Source organism: Saccopteryx bilineata, chromosome 2, assembly GCF_036850765.1.
Source record: "Saccopteryx bilineata isolate mSacBil1 chromosome 2, mSacBil1_pri_phased_curated, whole genome shotgun sequence".
In the NCBI taxonomy this organism is placed as follows: domain Eukaryota; kingdom Metazoa; phylum Chordata; class Mammalia; order Chiroptera; family Emballonuridae; genus Saccopteryx; species Saccopteryx bilineata.
This window is the reverse complement of record NC_089491.1, coordinates 366046070-366065116: the sequence shown is the minus strand read 5'-3', so window position 1 is coordinate 366065116 and position 19047 is coordinate 366046070. Positions and strand designations below refer to the sequence as shown.

The following is a 19047-nucleotide window of genomic DNA, read 5'->3' as shown; positions in this document are numbered from 1 at the left end:
TCCAATGGAGCCTTGGCTGCAGGAGGGGAAGAGAGAGACAGAGAGGAAGGAGAGGGAGAGGGGTGGAGAAGCAGATGGGCGCTTTTCCTGTGTGCCCGGCCAGGAATCGAACCTGAGACTCCTGCACGCCAGGCCGACACTCTACCACTGAGCCAACCGGCCAGGGCGACACTCTGGTTCTAACAAGCTCCCACGTGTTGGTACAGGGCCACACGTCAAGAAGAAAGGCCCTAGAGTGCACAGCTGCCTGAGCTTCCATCCATTCCTCTCCCATCTTCCGAACTGCTGGCTCTCTCCCTGGATTTGCCATTGTGGGCACAGTCCCTTCTTCTGCCTGAACTCCCCTTTACTGGAGGTGCACCGGTCAGACACACCCATAGTGCCTGTCGGGTTCTCCTCTTGGATCTCACTCTGCCTTCCTCACACCTCTGTCTCTGACCAGAAGGTGACAATAGATTTAGGCAAATAGTAGCTGCACAAATCTCCAGCGGCCGCTGAACAAGGGAGCTGGGCCTACAGGGCCGTAGGGGCCGAGCTGGAGACTGGAACGGTAAGGCCAGCCCTGTTACCTTGCCACTCTCATGATACACGAACAGGTTCCTGATGTGGCCCTCTCTCCTGTAGGTGATCTGCAGCCCGTGGGGGTTTCCTATCTTCTCTGTCTGGAAGGTGGCATTCAAGTCCTTGATGTTGATGACAGCTTTTGGTCCTTTACCCTGAAAGAGAGAGAATGGATGTCAAGATGCCCACAGTCAGCAGGGTGACTTATCACCTTCACCAAGGCACTGATGCAAACAGAAAATCAATATGTAACTTTTCATGGGTTTTAAATGTTCTTGTTCTGATATCAAGACACACATATTCTGCTGTTGTCCTGTACTCAGCCCTCCCACTGTTCCTGCTTAATCAGATGGGTCTCTGAGCTGGACAGTGGTTTGGAGAGGCCTTACGCAGGACTTTTCAAACTCTTTAGCCATAGAGCTTCTTCTGAAGCAAATCATCTGTGGAAGCCGAACAAAATACAGCTGATAAAAGCAGATGTGAGGTACTTTCTCTTCTCAGGGTTCTGAAACACAGTTCAATCACTGATTAATGCTGAGAAGACAAAAGAGTGCTTTCCTTCATGATTGGTAAGAGAGAAAAATTATACAAATACTGTAGAGCTGTTGTAGCTATTAAACCATGTGGTTATTAAAATTAAAATTAGGCCCTGGTCAGTTGGCTCAGTGGTAGAGCATTGACCCAGTGTATGGAAGTCCCGGGTTTGATACCTGGTCAGGGCACACAAGAAAAGCACCCATCTGCTTCTCCACCCCTCCTCCTCCCCCTTTTCTCTCTCTCTCTCTCTCTCTCTCTCTCTCTCCCTCCCTCCCTCTTGCTAAAATAAAAAATTGCCAAATTGGCCTGACCTGTGGTGGCACAGTAAAAAGGACACTGTGGTCACTGGTTCAAAACCCCAGGTTCACCAGATCAGGATATGTCCAAGAAGCAATCAATGAACAGCTAGAATGAAACAACTATGAATTGATGCCCCTCACTCTCTCTCCCCCCTTTCTCTCTCTAAAAATCAATAAATAAAAAAAATACTTTTAATTGCCAAATTGTTTTCCAAAGAGGTTGTACTATTTTTCAGTCCCCTCAACAATGCATAAGAGTGAGGTTCTCTACATCCTCGCGGGCAGCTGGTGGGGCCAGCCTCTTTAATTCTAGCCGTTGTGGTGGGCGTGCAGCACATCTCACTGCGGTTTTAGTCGCCTAGTTGGCGCTTCCCTGGCTGCCAAAGACACTGAGCCTCTCTTCTTATGCGTATCTGCCTTTTGGTTTCCTTTTCTGTGAAAAGCCAGTCCATTTCCTTAGTCATTTTTCTAATGGATAGTCTTTTACTTCTTCATTTGTAAGTGTTGTTTTTTTTTTACTCTGCTCACAAAAATTAGGGGATCAGGGAACGTGCAGATACTCCAGTACTTTCAGCCTTTTGTACAATGCATTCTCACCAATGAAATAAAAGTTGTTTTTGCATATCATTTGAATAATTGAACAACTTTCTTTGACTTGTTGTTTGCTTTTCTGATGTTCTTGTTTAATAAAAAAAATCAAATGCTTTTTTTATCGCTTCATATTCATTTAAAAAATATCTCCTAATTTTTGTGAACAGTATAAAAAAACATATTCTAGGTACTAACATTTTGTTATGCTGAGATTATCTTCTAGGTTTCGCTTTCTCATATTTTATTTACGTTTTTTGTATGACCCACAGTTTTTAGACTGTTTTAGATTAAACGGGCTCAGTCCTGAGAAACGAGTCAGCATGTCCCAACCAAGCATGGCACTCTCCTAGAGGCTCTCACGGTGGCCGCGGGGCTGGGCCTCCCCTCCTAACTGCAGCACCACTTTCTCAGCCTGCCTGTGTCTGCAGCAAACTCTCGGTGCTTTACACTGGAGACTGAGAAGCAACCCCGCTTCCACTTGCAGGATTAGTACTCTTCATCCCTCATCATTGTTCGCCTGGCCCCGGACTGCAGCCCCGCTGGATAGACCTTCTGGCTTTGCAGTGGTCTATCTAGGAAAGCAACAGGGGAAATGTATAATGATTCCTACACACAGGAAACAAAGTAAGGTGAAGGCTGAAGTGCTCAGAGCTTGTCCTTCTCTCACTTTGTTGGTCACTCCTTCACATTCTCTCTGCTGGAAAGGTCTCACCTTTCTGTCCTCTAAATACTGGGCTGTCCCAGCATGGTCAATAATCTCCAGAGATGGCCCTCAGCATTCCTTCCCTTACCAATTCCTTCCCTCCCAGTGTGCCCATGCCACTCTGCCTATCAAGAGGTGGTATTGGCCTGACCAGGTGGTGGCGCAGTGGATAGGGCATCGAACTGGGATGCGGAGGACCCAGGTTCGAAACCCCAAGGTTGCTGGCTTGAGCACGGACTCATTCGGCTTGAGTGCAGGGTCCCTGGCTTAAGCGTAAGATCATAGACCAGGGGTCCCCAAACTACGGCCCGCGGGCCGCATGCAGCCCCCTGAGGCCATTTATCCGGCCCCCGTCGCACTTTCGGAAGGGGCACCTCTTTCATTGGTGGTCAGTGAAAGGAGCATAGTTCCCATTGAAATAGTGGTCAGTTTGCTGATTTAAATTTACTAGTTCTTTATTTTAAATATTGTATTTGTTCCCGTTTTTTTACTTTAAAATAAGATATGTGCAGTGTGCATAGGGATTTGTTCATAGTTTTTTTTTATAGTCCGGCCCTCCAATGGTCTGAGGGACAGTGAACTGGCCCCCTGTGCAAAAAGTTTGGGGACCCCTGTCATAGACATTGTCCCATGGTCACTAGCTTGGGCCCACAGGTCACTGGCTTGAAGCCCAAGGTCGCTGGCTTGAGCAAGGGGTCACTCCATCTGCTGTAGTCCCTGGTCAAGGTATGAGAAAGCAATTCAATGAACAGCTAAGGTGCTGCAATGAAGAATTGATGCTTCTCATCTCTCTCCCTTCCTTTCTGTCTGTCCCTGTCTGTTTCTCTCTCGGACTCTCTGTCTCTGTCCAAAAAAAAAAAGAAAAAAGAGGTGGAATCAATATCCCCTCCCCTTGAATTGGGGCTAGCTGCATGACTGGCTTTGACCAAGGGAAGGCAGTTCCTGGTCCAGTCCTTAAAAGGCCTGCAGCACCACCCATTTGCTATGAGAAGACAGCTGTGAAGAAGCTCAAGCTCGACTCCTGAATGAGAAATAACCACATAGAAAGAGAGAGGCCACATGGGGTATCCAAAGCACCAGACACATGACTGAAGGCTTCTTGGGCCTCATAGCCCAGCCCCACCTCCAGCTAAATGCAGCAGGGGGTGTGACCAGCTGATGCCACAGGGAGTGCACGGGAGCAGCCACAGCCTGACCCACAGGACTGTGGGAAATAATAAGTTGACGTTTGAAGACTCTAGGCTTTATGGTGGTTTATCTCTTAGCAACAAATAACTAAAATACTCAGTCCTCAGACATCTTTTCTCAAGGGCTCAGAGTCCTTGCCTTGGTGATCCCAGCAAGTTCCATTGCCCACCCAGTCTACATGCTGGTGTCTCCAGCTGCAAACTCTCCTTGAGCCTCCAGAATTACACATCCAACTTCTTTCTCAATGACACCATTTGGAGGACTAACAAGCATCTCCAATGGAAAACTATCCGCTTAAGGGAACTAAGTCGTTGCCATCTTGCCACATGGCAAATCTGTCTTTCTAATTGCACAGGGCAAACACCTGAGCCTCATCCTTGACTCCCCTTACTTTCACACTCCTTATCTAGTCCTTTAGTAAAACCTGCTAGGGCTCTACTTCCAAAATATTTGCAGACTCTGACCACTTCTAACCACCTGCCTTGCCACCATCTTGGACTAATCCATTATTCCTCACTTGGATGATTGCAGTAGCTTCCTAAATGGTTTTCTGTTTTCACTCCTGCCCCCTTCCTGCCCCACCCTCACCCAGCAGTAGCTGGAGAACCCCTTTAAAAAGTTTTGGGGTTTTTTTTGCCTGACCTGTGGTGGCGCAGTGGATAAAGCGTTGAACCTGGAACAGTGCTGAGGTCGCTGGTCGGAAACCCTGGGTTTGTCTGGTCAAAGCACATATGGGCGTTGATGCTCCCTGCTCCTCCCCCCTTCTCTCTCTCTCTTCCTCTCTAAAAATGAATAAATAAAATCTAAAAATAAAAATTTGTTTTCTTCTTTTCTAAGTGAGAGGAGGGGAGACAGAGAGACAGACTCCCACACGCACCCTGACCAGGATCCACTCGGCAACCCCCATCTAGGGCCAATGTTCTGCCCATCTGGGGCTATGCTGGTAACTGAACTATTTTTAGTGCCTGAGAGGGAGGCTCCATGGAGCCATCCTCAGCACCCGGGGCGACGTGCTCTAGCCAATCAAGCCATGGCTGCAGGAGGGGGAGAGAGAGAAAAAAAAAACAGAGAAGGGGTGGGGATGGGTGGAGAAGCAGACAGTTACTTCTCCTGTGTGCCCTGAGTGGGAATCAAATCCAGGATATCCACATGCCAGGCCAACGCTCTACCATTGAGCCAATCAGCCAGGACCTTAAAAAAGTTTAAGTTAGCCTGACCTGAGGTGGCACAGTGGATAGGGCCTCGACCTGGAACGCTGAGGTCACTGGTTCAAGACCCTGGGCTTGCCTGGTCAGGGCACATATGGGAGTTGATGCTTCCTGCTGCTCCTCTGTCTCTCTCTCCTCTCTAAAATGAATAAATAAATAAATAAATTTTTTTAAAAAGTTTAAGTCAAATTATATCACTTTTCTGCTCAGAACCCTCCTGTGGCTTCCTATCTCAGAGTAAAATACAAAAGCCTGAATTTTTGGTAAATCATATATCATATACTCAATAAGGGACTTGTATCTATAAAGAATGCTTACACTCGATAATAAAAAGACAATGACCTAATTAAAACAGGGGGAAGGATCTGAATAGATATTTCTGCGAAGAAGATATACAAATGGACAACACACAGATGAAAACATGTTCGATATCATTAGCTATCAAGGAAATGTAAGTCAAAATCACAAGGAGATACAACCTCACACTCACTAAGATACAATAGCTATAATAAAAAAGATAGTAACAAGTGTTGAAGATGTGGAGAAATTGGAACTTCATATACTGCTGGTGAGAATGTAAAATGGAGTGGCCACTTTGGAAAACTGTGACAATTCCTCAAAAGATTAAACACAGCTACCATGTGACCCAGAAATTCTACTCCGAGGTATACACCCAAGAAAAATGAAAAGGTATGTCCACACGAAAACTTGTACATGAATGCTCATAGCAACACTATTCATATTCGCTAAAAAGTGAAAATTACCCAAATGTCCATCAACTGATGAATGAAATGTAATGTTATCCGTACAGTGGACTATTACCTGGCAATAAAAAGAATGAGGTACTAATATATGCTACAAGATGAGTGAACCTTAAAAACATAGTGCCAAATGAAATAAGCCCACATACTGTATGAATCCATTTACACGGAATGCCCAGAACTGGCACATCGACAGAGGCAGCAGCAGCTTGGTGGCAGCCTCGTGCCAGGGGTGGAGTGACGTGGAGGATTCCAGCTAACTGGCGTGAGGTTTCTTTTTAGGGTGATGAAAATGTTCTAAAATTGCCTGACCTGTGGTGGTGCAGTGGATAAAGCGTTGACCTGGAAATGCTGAGGTCACCGGTTCAAAACCCTGGGCTTGCCTGGTCAAGGCACATATGGGAGTTGATGCTTCCAGCCCCTCCCCCCTTCTCTCTCTCTGTCTCTCTCTCCTCTCTAAAAATGAATAAATAAAAAAAAAATTAAAAAAAAAAAAAAAGAGTATGTCTGAAAAAATTAAAAAAAAAAAATGTTCTAAAATTGATTGTAGTGACAGTTGCACAATACTGTAAACTATTAAAAGCCATTAATTATACACTTGAAATGGGTTAATTGTATGGTATGTGAATTTAGGCCAGGGCTATGGTGTATGGCTGAGCAGTCTGTGCACTGAACAAAAAAACCTCTTGCCGAGAGTACATGTGAGAACTGGAACCCAGGCTTCTGCTTGTATAGACTGGAACCTGGGGGCTACCTCCCCTCGGAAGGGCCGTCATCTTTTTCTAATTAGCACACAGGCGGATGTGCTTGTCAGCACTATGCTCACGGCTTCCGTACATACTGTTCCCCCTGCTTCCTTTCCCCACATAGCTACTCGGTGTTAGCACGCCCTGCCACACTCCCATCATCCTCTCACCCTTCACCCTTTTATTTCCTAGGACTTACTGCCACCTGATATATCATATATTGATATATATTTTGATTACCACCTGTCTCCTTCCACTAGAATGAAAGCTCCAAGAGAACAGGAGCTTTGTTTAGCTCGCTGAGGTATCCTCAGTGCCTACCATAATGTCTAGCATATAGTAGGTGCTCAATAAATATGTCTTGAGTGTATGAAGAAATGAAATAAAATCAAATGATCATCAAAGGCTTAATCATAAACCAGTCTAAGGCCATTCTAAAGGGACAGAAGGCATGTTTTTCAGTGGATTGGACTGGGTGTATAACCAAGGAAAAGTAGGATGTGGAGTCTAACTCTCAGTAGCTGGAGATCATCCCCAAGACAAGGCACGATTGATTCAAGTGTAGACCTCAGTGGGGTGGGAGCCCAGTGCTCGGGGAGGGGACCCCTCGCTGGCCTGGCTTCTTACCAGTTCTCTCTTTCTTTCTTTTTTTTTTTTTTTATTCAGTGAGAGGAGGGGAGACAGAGACAGATTCCCACATGTGCCTCAACTGGGATCCACGTGGCAAGCCCACCAGGGGGTGATGCTCTGCCCATATGGGGCCCTTGCTCCTTTGCAACCAGAGCCATTATTTTTAGCGCCTGAGGCGGAGGCCATGGATCTATCCTCAGTGCCCAGGGCCAACTCACTCCAATCCAGCTATGGCTGCAGGAGAGGAGGAGGAGGGGAGAGAGAAGAGCGGGGTAAGGGGGGGGGGGTGGAGAAGCAGATGGGCGCTTCTCCTGTGTGCCCTGACCGGGAATCGAACCTGGGACTTCCACACATTGGACCAATGCTCTACCACTGAGCCAACCAGCCAGGGTCGCCTCTTACCTCTTCTTTAGTATAGTACGTCAGAAGGCCTTCTCTTGCCAGGAGGACAAATCTCCTTCTCAGGAACTGCGCGTTATCCCTTCCCCGCTTCCACAGGAACCCTTCTCGGTTACCTTAACCACCAAGGATGAAAGAGAGTGAGCACCCACAGCCTGAAGACAAACAAGCAGCTCACAAACCTCACAGGGTCTCAGGATAAAGTGAACCTTCCACCTGCTGTAAAAACATCTCGAATCTAACTTAGCTCTTTCAGGTGCAAGACAAGGGGGTACTATCTGGCGCCAAATTTGCAAAGTCTTATGATTCTAGTTGGGCTTCCCCCAACTTTCTTTCTTGGTTATTTCTTAAGAAGACACAGCAAAACCTTAAATAGGCTAAGTCAGGGGTCTCAAACTCAACTCAGCATGTGAGCCGCAGAGCAAGATCACAGCCGTTCGGCAAATACAAGTAGGCCCCTAGGCTTACTTAATTTTATCCAAAATATTTTGAACTTCGTGGATTAGTCTGCGAGCCGCACAAAATTGTTTGGCGGGCCGCGAGTTTGAGACCCCTGGGCTAAGTATTAAGAAACTGTGCTGAGGACTTCACACTGGTACCAGCTTAGTGACACTTTCCAGAGTGCAGGAGTAATGAATGAGTGGCCTCTAGGTACCTGCTTCTTGAAGAACACCATGTGTTCCCAGTATCGAGGGGAATCGAGCACTGGCTGCCTCTGGTCCTCAAAGAGTGGTTTGGTGTGCTTTGCTCTCTGGGTCAGTGTCAGCTTGGACTCAGAGAAGCTGGGCAGGCACCACCACAGGTCCAGGGCCACCAACGGGATTGTGCCTTGCACAAAGGTGAGAAGGAGGCCGAGATCCAGCCCATGCGCCTTACCAAGCCTGTGCCACACCAGGGGCTGCATTAGCCAGGAGCAGGGGTGTGTTGCTGGTGGATGAGCCCGCCTGCAACTTATACTAAAGACTCTACACATTTGTGGTCCTACAAGGACCTGAGACAAATACACTTCCTGGCCACTCAGACCAGAAAACCCCAGCCACTGGTGTGCTGCCGTCTCTGAGGCGGAGGAACCCACGGCTGGGCCACTGTGGCCAGACTGGGGGCAGCCAATATTTCTTGCTTGGAACCTGCTCCTAATGATCAGACATTCTGTTTGCTAGAACCCACTGGAACATAGACCTCAAAAGATGATGAAAATTAATTGTACCTGAGGGTGAGATGGTTTTCCCATCAGTCATAAACTCCTCTCTCTCATACTTAGCTCGAATCCATTGTTCCTTTAAGACCCTAAAAATGGAGAACCTCAGGTCAGCTGTGCCTCATGCATTCTCTGCCCACAGAAACTTTCTGAGGTCCTGCAGCTGAGGGTGGGAGGGTCACAGCAGCTGTCTTACTGCATCCTCAGGTGACCCAGGGTTCCTCAGCCTTGGCTCTGTTAACATTTGGGGCTGAATAACTGTTGTGGGGGGTGTCCTGTGCTTTGTAGGATGTTTGGCAGCATCTCTGGCCTCTACCCATCCTGGATGCCAGTAGCTCTCTCTCCGCAGTAATACCCAAAAATGTCTTCAGCCCTGGCTGGATAGCTCAGTTGGTTAGAGCATCATCCCTATACTCAAAGGTTGTGGGATTCGATCCCTGGGCAGGGAACATACAAAAATCAACCAATGGTCCTGGCCAGTTAGCTCAGATGGTTAGAGTGTCATTATGAAACACTAAGGTTGCTGGTTTGATCTTTGGTCAGGGCACATATAGAAAGTGACCAATGAATGCACAAGTAAGTGGAACAACAAACGAATGCTTCTCTCTCTTTCTCTTTCTCTTTCTCTTCCTATCAAATCAATCAATAAAAAAGAGAATACCTTAAAAAAAAAAAAAAAGAATGAACCAGCCTGACCAGGCAGTGGCGCAGTGGATAGAGTATCAGATTGGGACTCAGAGGACCCAGGTTCATAACCCCGAGGTCACTAGCTTGAGCGCAGGCTCACCAGCTTGAGTGCAGGGTCGCGTAGAATCATATATATGACCCCAAGGTCACTGGCTTAAACCCATGATTGCTGGCTTGAGCAAGTGGTCACTGGCTCGGCTGGAGCCCCCCAGTCAAGGCACATATGAGAAAGCAATCAATGAACAACTAAGGTGTCGCGATGAAAAATTGATGCTTCTCATCTCTCTCCCTTCCTGTCTGTCTGTCCCTATTTGTCCCTCTCTCTGTCTCTGTCACTCACACACACAAAATCAAACCAATGCCTTTATAAATAAGAGGAACAACAATTTTTAAAAAAAAATTATTTTCTTAATTGTTCAAAGTTAGAAGCAAGGAGGCAGGCAGACAGACTCTTGCATGTGCCCAACTGGGATCCACCAGGCATGCCCACCAGGGGACAATGCTCTGCCCCTCTGGGGTATTGCTCCCTTGTGACCAGAGCCATTCTAGCACCTGAAGCAGAGGCCATGGAGCCGTCCTCAGTGCCTGGGCCAACTTTGCTCCAATGGAGCCTTGGCTGCAGGAGGGGAAGAGAGAGATAGAGAGGAAGGAGAGGGGGAGGGGTGGAGAAGTAGATGGGCACTTTTCCTGTGTGTCCTGACCAGGAATCCAACCCAGAACTTCCACACTTCAGGCAGATGCTCTATCACTGAGCCAACTGGCCAGGGCTGAGGAACAACAAATTTATGTTTCTCTCCCTTCCCCTCTCTATAGACTCAATAAATGAAAAAAATATATATTTTTAAATGTTTTCAGACATTGCCAGTGTCTCCTGGGAGAAAATAATATCCCCCATTGGGCCACTTGAAAACAACTATTGCACCCTAGCCTCAGCTGTCCAGGTCAGTGAGGCAGACACTAGCCCCCGGTTCATCTACACCACCACCTCCCACTGCATGCTCCGAGCCCTTTCCCATGGCCTGCCCGCAAGCTCTGAGCATACTCCACTGGACAAAGCTGTGGTCTTGGGGTATAACCGTCTGGGACCTGGTCCCACTCTAAGATTTATCCACTGTGTGACCAAGAACAAGTTACTTAACTCTTCTGGAAAAAAACTCAAGAAAAAAAAACTGAGGTCTTCCGAGTCAAAAGCTGTGCCTCCCTTGCCACTGGAAAGTTGCAGGACCACCAGGTACAACTGTGTCGTTTACTGATTTTCCAAAAGCATCCAGCTGAGGCTAGAGGACAATAGCACCTGAAATGCAGCCTGCTTCCTACCAGCCGTGCCCCCATGAGGTTGTGTCTGCCCGCAGGGATATGTCTTCCCATTGACACAGGTGTCCTCTAGCAGCCCTAGCAGGGAGGCTGAGTCTCTGGGAGAGAGGTTCAGGCTCAGGCAGTCAACCCTGCAGACGTCTGGGGTCACTAGGTACCAGGTCACACTGACCCTTCACCTCCAGGTGAACTGAAGCCTCCTGCTGCTGCACAGAGACTCCCCCGCCCTCCCCCACCCCCACTGTACTGGACTTCCCCAATGCCATGGTACAGTCACCCAGGCTCTGGGTTCAGATGGGCTAGTCCCAGCTTTGCTTCTATAAGCCTCAGGCTTTTTATCTATATCATGGGATACTGGCAGTATGTATCTCACAGAGTTGTTGACAGAATTAAACAAATTAATTTCTATAATTATTTAGCACAGGACCTAGTATATAAGTAGAACTCAATAAATATTAGCAGCTAATATTATTTTTATGGTTATTATTTAGGGACCTGGGGCCCAGGCAACTGCTTTGGGACAGCCCTAAGCATGACACTCCATAAGAAGTAGCTGGAATACCACTATTCTACTAAAATAACAGCGTTTCTGTTAGCTGCCACCTGTGAGAACATCAGAGAGAGGCAAATAGGGCAAATAATAAAGAAAACACCCTATTTTATAGCTAAGGAAATTGAGTGTGTGTGTGTGGGTGGGTGACAACCCAAGCAATAAAGACAGAGAGAGGCTTAACTAGGTCTTATGTGTTTTCCACACAAGTACCAAACTTTTTCCTGGATCCACCTGCTGACCAGGTCCACAGACGAGACCACCACAGACAAAGGCACGGAGATAGGGCTGGGACCAGGAAATCATGCACTCACATGCAGTCACTGGCCTGGGGGACATAATAGAAAGCAGGGACTCTGGCTTCATACTTGGCCTTCACACGGAGGTTTCCATTGTGGGTCATAAACTGCAAAACAACAGCAACTTGATGGTAATATTAGAACTGGAAAAATGTGAAATGAAACCAGGGTCTACCCAGAAGGCCATTCATTGTTCTCACAGGCTCCAACGCTGAGTCAGGAGATAGTCCTAGGGAAGGGAGTTTGACACTTCCCACCAGGCGGTCACCATCCTGGAAAGCCCCAGTCTGGAGCAGTGAGGCGCTGCAACAACCATGCCTCACACAGGCAGAACACATTACAGTTCCCACATGTTAGTTCACTTGATCTCCTTAACCATTTTAATATTACCGTCCCCATTTTAGAGACAAGGAAACTGAGGTTCAGAGAGGTTAAGTGACTTACTCAAGATGACAACAGCTAGTAAGGGGAGAGCTGGGATTTGAACCCGGGCCTGTCTGACTCCAAAGCTCATGTTCTTTCGCCCACCCCCTCCACAGATGGCCAGGACTCCCATCAATAGTCCCTGCAAATCTGCAGCTCATACATGTAGTTAGAGGATGGAAGTTAGTGCTGGCCCCACAGAGCACTAGTTCAGGGTTATCACTGGGTCCCTTTGACACCCGAGCAACCCAGAGATACATGTTCCAAGAGTGGCCCTGATCAACAGTAAGCAATCGGTAACAGCAGTGGCAATCTGGGGTGAGGGCAGTGCAGGAGGGAAAAACATCAGGTTTATAGGGTGAGCTCTATTCCCTCCCTCCCCAGGGGCCACTGAGTTGTAACCCAGGATTTGCATGGGTTTTGGATCCCAGAAGAGCAGGGTTCACATCCCAGCTGTGCCACTAATTCACAGAGTGACCCTTGGGCAGTACTTAACCCCTGAGCTTCAGAGATCTCACCTGAAAAACGGAAGAAAATATAACGGGAATTATAAGACACAAATAACCTTCAGGTTTATGTGCTAGCTTGCTGATTTCCTGTCCTTCTACACTAGAATGTAAGCTCCATGTGGGCAGAGACTTTATGCTTCTCACCACTCTCTCCTAATACCCAGAACATAGACATCCAGTAACTAGGTGTCGAATGAGCCAGTAAAGCATCTAGCTTAGTGGGCTAGCACAGTGCCTGGCCTAGAATGGGCACTCAGAGATCATGGGCCTGCTTCCTCAACAGTCCCTGAAATCCGTAGGCAAACAGCACACTTTAGAACTGCCTGCTCTCTGAAGGTTTTCTGTCCAAATTGGTATTTTTATCCAGGCTGAAAGTGTCCTCCATCCACATTGATCATGAAAGCAAAGTGGTCCCCTTTCTAGATAAGGCCACTGGAAGGAGAGAATAGACTTGGGAGACTTGAATCGGGATGCTTCTGCTCCAACCTAGGACTTCAGCTAGAGAATGGCAGTTGTTAACTGACTATTCACTTTGTACCTGCATTGAGCCTACATTTAATCCTTATAGCAACCCTGTGAAGGGGGTAGCAGTATCCTCGTAATACAGATGTAGAAAAGGAGGGTCCACAACTAGGGTTAAATAACAAGCTCAGGGGCTCACAGCTTGCAAATAAACAATTGATGTAGTTAGAATTTGAACTCAGGGCCTGTCTAAGCCACAGCCCCAATAAGCTGTGTTTTCTTTCCCTAGCTATTGCCTCTCCCTGGGCCTTAGTTTCCTTCCCTGTAAAATGGGAGCGCCCTGACCACCAGCTCCACCCCAGCTCTGCTGTCCCAAGGCTCTCCACAGGTGCCCCTTGCTACCTCCACAGTACTGTCGTCCCAGAAGTCAAGTCTCACGGATTTAACTTTGCTGATGTCTGGGAAGTTTCGGTGGACGCCGGAGCAGTTCAGACAGATGAAGATGCCCAGCTTGTAAGAGGCCCAGTCGGGATCTGCAGGGTGAGAGGGCAGAAGCCGGGACTGGGGGGAGGAAGCCAGGGCCAAACTGGAGGCACTGGAAGAGACAGTGCTTAATTCCCGGGGCAATGTCCAGCTCTGTCCATGCTGGGAACCCCTTCTCTCTTGATGTCCCCTACCTTGGATGAGCTAAGAATACCAGCCTAGAACTTCTGGTCATCCCACCAAGCTAGAGGGGGTTTCAACCACAGGCGCCTGGGCGCCTGCCCTGGGCATTGACTTCTGAAGGGCCCCCGCAAAACTCCAACTTCACACTTTTTTCTAATGACACCAAGTTTGGTTTCATATGTGCAATTTTAACATTCATAGTACATAATATTTTTTATTTATTTAAAAATATGGTTAACATGTACTTTTATTTTTCCTGTCTCTCTCTCTCTCTCTCTTTTTAAGGGGCCGAATATTTTCTGCGCTGGGGGCCTCAACCGACTTTAATCCGCCTCTGCCACCAGCCATGGCACTGGCACAGTGGCGACCACGATAAAGATCTTGGAAGGCATTCTGGGTATGGGGGCAAGGGACTGAGGCAGGTGCGAAGCGACAGGACTACAGGGACCCGACAGGGGAGCGGGGAGGGCGGGACCAGCACCGAAGAGCTGGGCAGAGGAGCCGCAGGTAGGGAAGGAAGTCTGGCTCCCGGGCTGAGTTAGGAGACCCTCCTAGGGGAATCTGACACTTCTCATCAGGCTGTCACTTCCGCAGTGGCGGAGGCTGCGGAGCAGGAAGGTGGGAAGACCCGGAGGGCGTCTGTGGGAGGGGGCACCGGAGCCGGGTCTGGGACCCCTTGGTGCGTGGAATGTCATGTACCGACGTTGTGGGAAGTGGTGACAGGGACCGAGGTATGGGTGGGTAGGTGTCTGCCGGGGGAAGTGAGCACGATGGTCAGGGCACCCGGTGTCTAGGTCCAGAGTGGGAAGGATGAGGAGAGGACGGCAGAAGCCCGGGTCGGAGATTCACGCTCCGGTGGGCGGGGGTCTGGCTCCGAAGGTGTCATAGCGTCACGCACCAGCCCAGCGTGGGACCCGAGGCGGGACCTGGTCTGGGAGGAGCGGAAGGATCTGGCGGGCTGGGGTCTGGCTCCGGGTCCCGGGCCGCCCGCGCTGCCCGCACCGCTGCGCCCTTACCCGCGGCCCCGCAGTCGGCGCAGTGCGCGTTGCCTGTGCCCGCCGCCTGCAGCAGCTCCAGCAGCCGTTTCTTGTTGCGCTCGCGGTCGCCCATGTCCGGTCGGGCGAGCTCAGCGGGGCTCAGCCGGGCTCAGCGGGGCTCAGCCGGGCCGCCCACTCGCGGATGCCCATGAGCAGTGCCTCGCCCGCACAGGTAGAGACGGACGGAACTCCGGCGCCTGTTGCTCCGCCCGCGCCGCCGCCAGCCCCACCCCTCCACGACTTCCCGCTCCGCCCCCGGAGCCTCCAGACTGTCTCCCAGCTCCCGTGCTCCGCGCCGGGTCCTTGCTGGCGCCCGCGAGGAGGGACCCGAGTTCAGGGCTTGGAGTCACACAGGCTGGCCCGCCACTTGCTAGCTGCGTGACTAGGGACAATCTATTCAGCTTCTCAGGGTCTCAGTTTTCACCTTTGTAGAAGGGAAATAAAGGGTCTCAGGGCTCTCTGGAAAATCAAACAGAATCTAACTTCTGTTAAAGCGTTCTACTGATGTAGATTTTACATCTACTTAGAGATTTGTCGACGTTCAAATGCTAACTCCTTAGGAAGCCCTCCTTGAGACTCAGTCTCGAGTACTCACTCCAGCCGCTGCTCCGCCTTAGCACACCGTTGTCGAGTTCGTTCATCCCTTTGGTCCCGGGCACCTTCTGTCTACCTTGCATCAGTTATTTATATATTTATGTAAATCTCCCTCCAGTACACACCCACACTAGATACGTAGTTTGATGTCAGTAGTTTTATTTCTGTATCCCACATAGCTCCTGGAAATAGAACCTGAATATTTTTAGAAGTTCAATACATGGTTGATGACTGTGTTCATTAGGAAGTGTGATTTCACCAACGTGGACATCCCTGAACAGTTTTATTCATGAAATTCCATCACTTCATGGTGTGGGCAGGGCCTAGGTGGTCTTATAATATGGGCATTTTAATTCCTGTTGCCCTGCCCCATTCCTGTCATTCTTTGATACCATCCTCAGAGACCCATGGGCTTCTGGTAAGACACTTACTGCACATACTTGCCATCCCCTCTATAGGTAAACACCCATCATCATGTGCATGTGGCTTAATGCACATGGGTGTTAGGCTTCCATCCTGATAGTTGGCAACTGATCTTTTAGCTGACTTACCTGCATCCCCAATTCACACTCACGCGTACACATGCAAACGCACAGAGTAGCAGTATAACGGAATGAATCCAGGAATCCAGGCTTTGAATTTCAGCTCCATCACTTACTGGCTGTGTGGCCCTGGGAAAATGCCTTCACTTCTCTGAGCCTCCGACTCCTTACCTATAAAATGAGGATTGCAAGATACACCAAATAGGGTGGTCAAGATGTGTCAGTACATGGTACACAAAACCATCAAAACAGTGGCTTCTCTACTTCCCCTGGCCCTCCGGTCAGCTCGTCAGATCTCATTTGGAATGCCATGTGTCATTCTCTATCTTCCCAGGGTGGAGGAGGTCAAGTTCCAGGCCCCTGGGAAAGAGGGACATTACCAAGAATAACCAGTCAGGAGGCCTTGACCCACGGGGGGGGGGGGGGGGGGGCAGGGCTTAGCCCAGGAGCAACTCCAGAGGAATCAGTGAAAGAGCCCAGCAGGTCAGAGGGCATGGGGCTGTTTACCAAACAGGCTGAAAGAGGATTCATTTCCTCTGCTTTAGATGAAAAAAGGGACAGAAATAAATCTCCCAGGAGGAGTGGGAAAGGCATCCTAAGATATGAATGAGAGGGGTGTAGGGGGACGAAGAGAGGACAGGTCAAGGACATCACTTCTGAGCTGCTAAATGAGGGCAAAACCTATGTTGGGAGTGGTAAAATTTCTATAACATAAAACTGGACATTTTAAAGTGTACTATCCAGTGGCATTAATTACATTCACAATGTTGTGCAACCCTCACCACTATCTATTCCCGAAACTTACTTTTTATCACCACAAAGAGAAACTTTGTAGCCTGCTCAGTGGGACATGATCAAAGCTGAGCTCAGCTCTGTGCAGGAACCTGAAGCTGCCCCCAAACCAAGCACTGTGTCAAAGGCTGTTGTAACCGAGGTGGAGAGCGAGTGCTGGGTTCAGGGCCAGGGTGGGCTGAGGCAGCCTCCCTTGTGGGCTCAGTCCCTATAGCAGCTGCTGGGCTGAGGGCACAGTCTGGGTCCTGGGACAGTGCCCTCTCTAATTAAGGTTCCCAGGATCCCTCGAGGACAAATACCCAGCTCCACTCTCAGGATGGCAGGCTCTGTGCAGCCGAGCCCAGCTGCAGCAGGGCTGGGAAAAAGCCTTCAATCACATCCTTAGCCCTGGGCCAGACTCAAGGTCCCTGGAAAATAGACCACAATCCATTTGAAAATTTAAATGACTTTGTTTTTTAGTTTCAGAACTTTAAGAAACTGTAATTAAACGCTACCCACCTTTATTCGGGGATTGTTGTGCATCAGGTCCCTTACATGCATTATTCTATTTAAATGCAACCCTGAGGTATAGAATTTTTATTTTTCATTTTTTTGAAGCTGGAAACAGGGAGAGACAGTCAGACAGACTCCCGCATGCGCCCGACTGGGATCCACCCGGCACGCCCACCATGGGGCCACGCTCTGCCCACCAGGGGGTGATGCTCTGCCCCTCCGGGGCATCGCCATATTGCGACCAGAGCCACTCTAGCGCCTGAGGCAGAGGCCACAGAGCCATCCCCAGCGCCCGGGCCATCTTTGCTCCAATGGAGCCTTAGCTGTGGGAGGGGAAGAGAGAGACAGAGAGGAAAGCGTGGCAGAGGGGTGGAGAAGCAAATAGGCGCTTCTCCTGTGTGCCCTGGCTGGGAATCGAACCCGGGTCCTCCGCACGCTAGGCCGACGCTCTACCGCTGAGCCAACCGGCCAGGGCTAGAATATTTTGATGTCAATTTTAGAGATGAGGCAACTGAGACCTTGAGAGAGAATTGGAGTAAATTTGTCTAAGGTTACCAACTAAATGACACATACATTTCAGCTGGGATTCAAATCCAATCATCAATGTATAAGCAATGTATGAAGTTGACTTACAAAACTAGTAATGGCAATGGCATGCAGTTCAGCCTATCACTACACTTTTCATAATAGTCTTACCATCAGCGTTCATGAACATTTTCATGAATTTTCTTCTAGTTTTTGTACACCTATTTATAAGATTGGAACCATATTTCTCCTATAATTTTATATCTTTTTTTTGGTGGAGAGAGAAAGAGAGTGAAAGATGGACAGACAGGGACAGACAGACAGAAAGGGAGAAAGATGAGGAGCATCAACTTGTAGTTGGAGCACTTTAGTTATTCATTGATTGCTTTCTCATTCATGCCATGACTGGGGGGCTCCAGCTGAGCCAGTGACCCCTTGCTCAAGCTAGTGACCTTAGGCTCAAGCTGGCAACCTCTGGGCTCAAGCCAACAAGCATGGGGTCATGTTTATGATCCCACACTCAAGCTGGCAACACCACACTCAAGCCTATGAGCCTCTGCTCAAGCTGGCAACCTCCAGGTTTCAAACCTGGGTCTTAAGCATCCCAGGTTGATGCTCTATCCACTGTGTCACTGCTTGGTCAGGCTATATATCTTTCTTTTTCTTTTTTTAACTTTCTGTACATAGTGTCTCATATTATTACAGAGGCTTCATGACATAATTTTAATGGCTAATATTGCATGGGATATGTACATTTCCTTGGATCATTTAATAACATTTGAGTTCTGTGACAGCCCTGGTGTTGTTGGACATACATAGCTTGTGATGAACTTTTCACTGTCATACCTAATGCTGTAATGAGGCTCTTTGTGCCCAAAGCTTCTTCTTTCTTTGACGCTGTATTTTCTTTTTTTTTCTTCTTCTTCTTTTCCAAGTGAGAGGAGGTAAGATAGACAGACTCCCACATGCACCCAGATCCATATCTATCCGGCAACCCTTGTCTAGGGCCAATGCTATGCCCATCTGGGGCCACGCTTGCAACCGAGCTATTTTTAGTATCTGAGGTGGAGGCTCCATGGAGGTATCCTCAGCACCCAGGGCCAATGCACTCGAACCAATTGAGCTATGGCTGCAGGGGTTGGGGAAAACAAGAGAGAGAGAGAGAAAGGGGAGAGGGAGAGGGAGAGAAGCAAATGGCCATTTCTCCTGTGTGCTCTGACAGGGAATCAAACCCAGGACATCCACGCGCTAGCCTGATGCTCTACAACTGAGCCAACAGGCCAGGACCTGGTTTTTGTGTTTTTTTTTTTAATTTTTTTTTATTTTTCTTGAAG

The 19047-nt window shown here is 48.6% G+C and overlaps 1 protein-coding gene across 6 annotated transcripts in view; it reads right to left on the bottom strand.

Annotated features, from left to right (window-relative positions):
• The window catches only part of ADAP2 (ArfGAP with dual PH domains 2), a 123011-nt gene that overhangs the window by 11554 nt on the left and 92410 nt on the right, over positions 1–19047 (bottom strand). For all 6 annotated transcript variants that reach the window (XM_066263298.1, XM_066263293.1, XM_066263294.1 and 3 more), the window contains exons 2-7: positions 14748–14877; positions 13468–13598; positions 11687–11778; positions 8831–8910; positions 7627–7739; positions 570–716 (exon numbers count right to left, since the gene is read on the bottom strand). In XM_066263298.1, the coding sequence (XP_066119395.1) occupies positions 570–716; positions 7627–7739; positions 8831–8910; positions 11687–11778; positions 13468–13598; positions 14748–14841 (657 nt within the window). In that variant the 5' untranslated portion in view covers positions 14842–14877. The remainder of the gene's footprint in view (positions 1–569; positions 717–7626; positions 7740–8830; positions 8911–11686; positions 11779–13467; positions 13599–14747; positions 14878–19047) is intronic.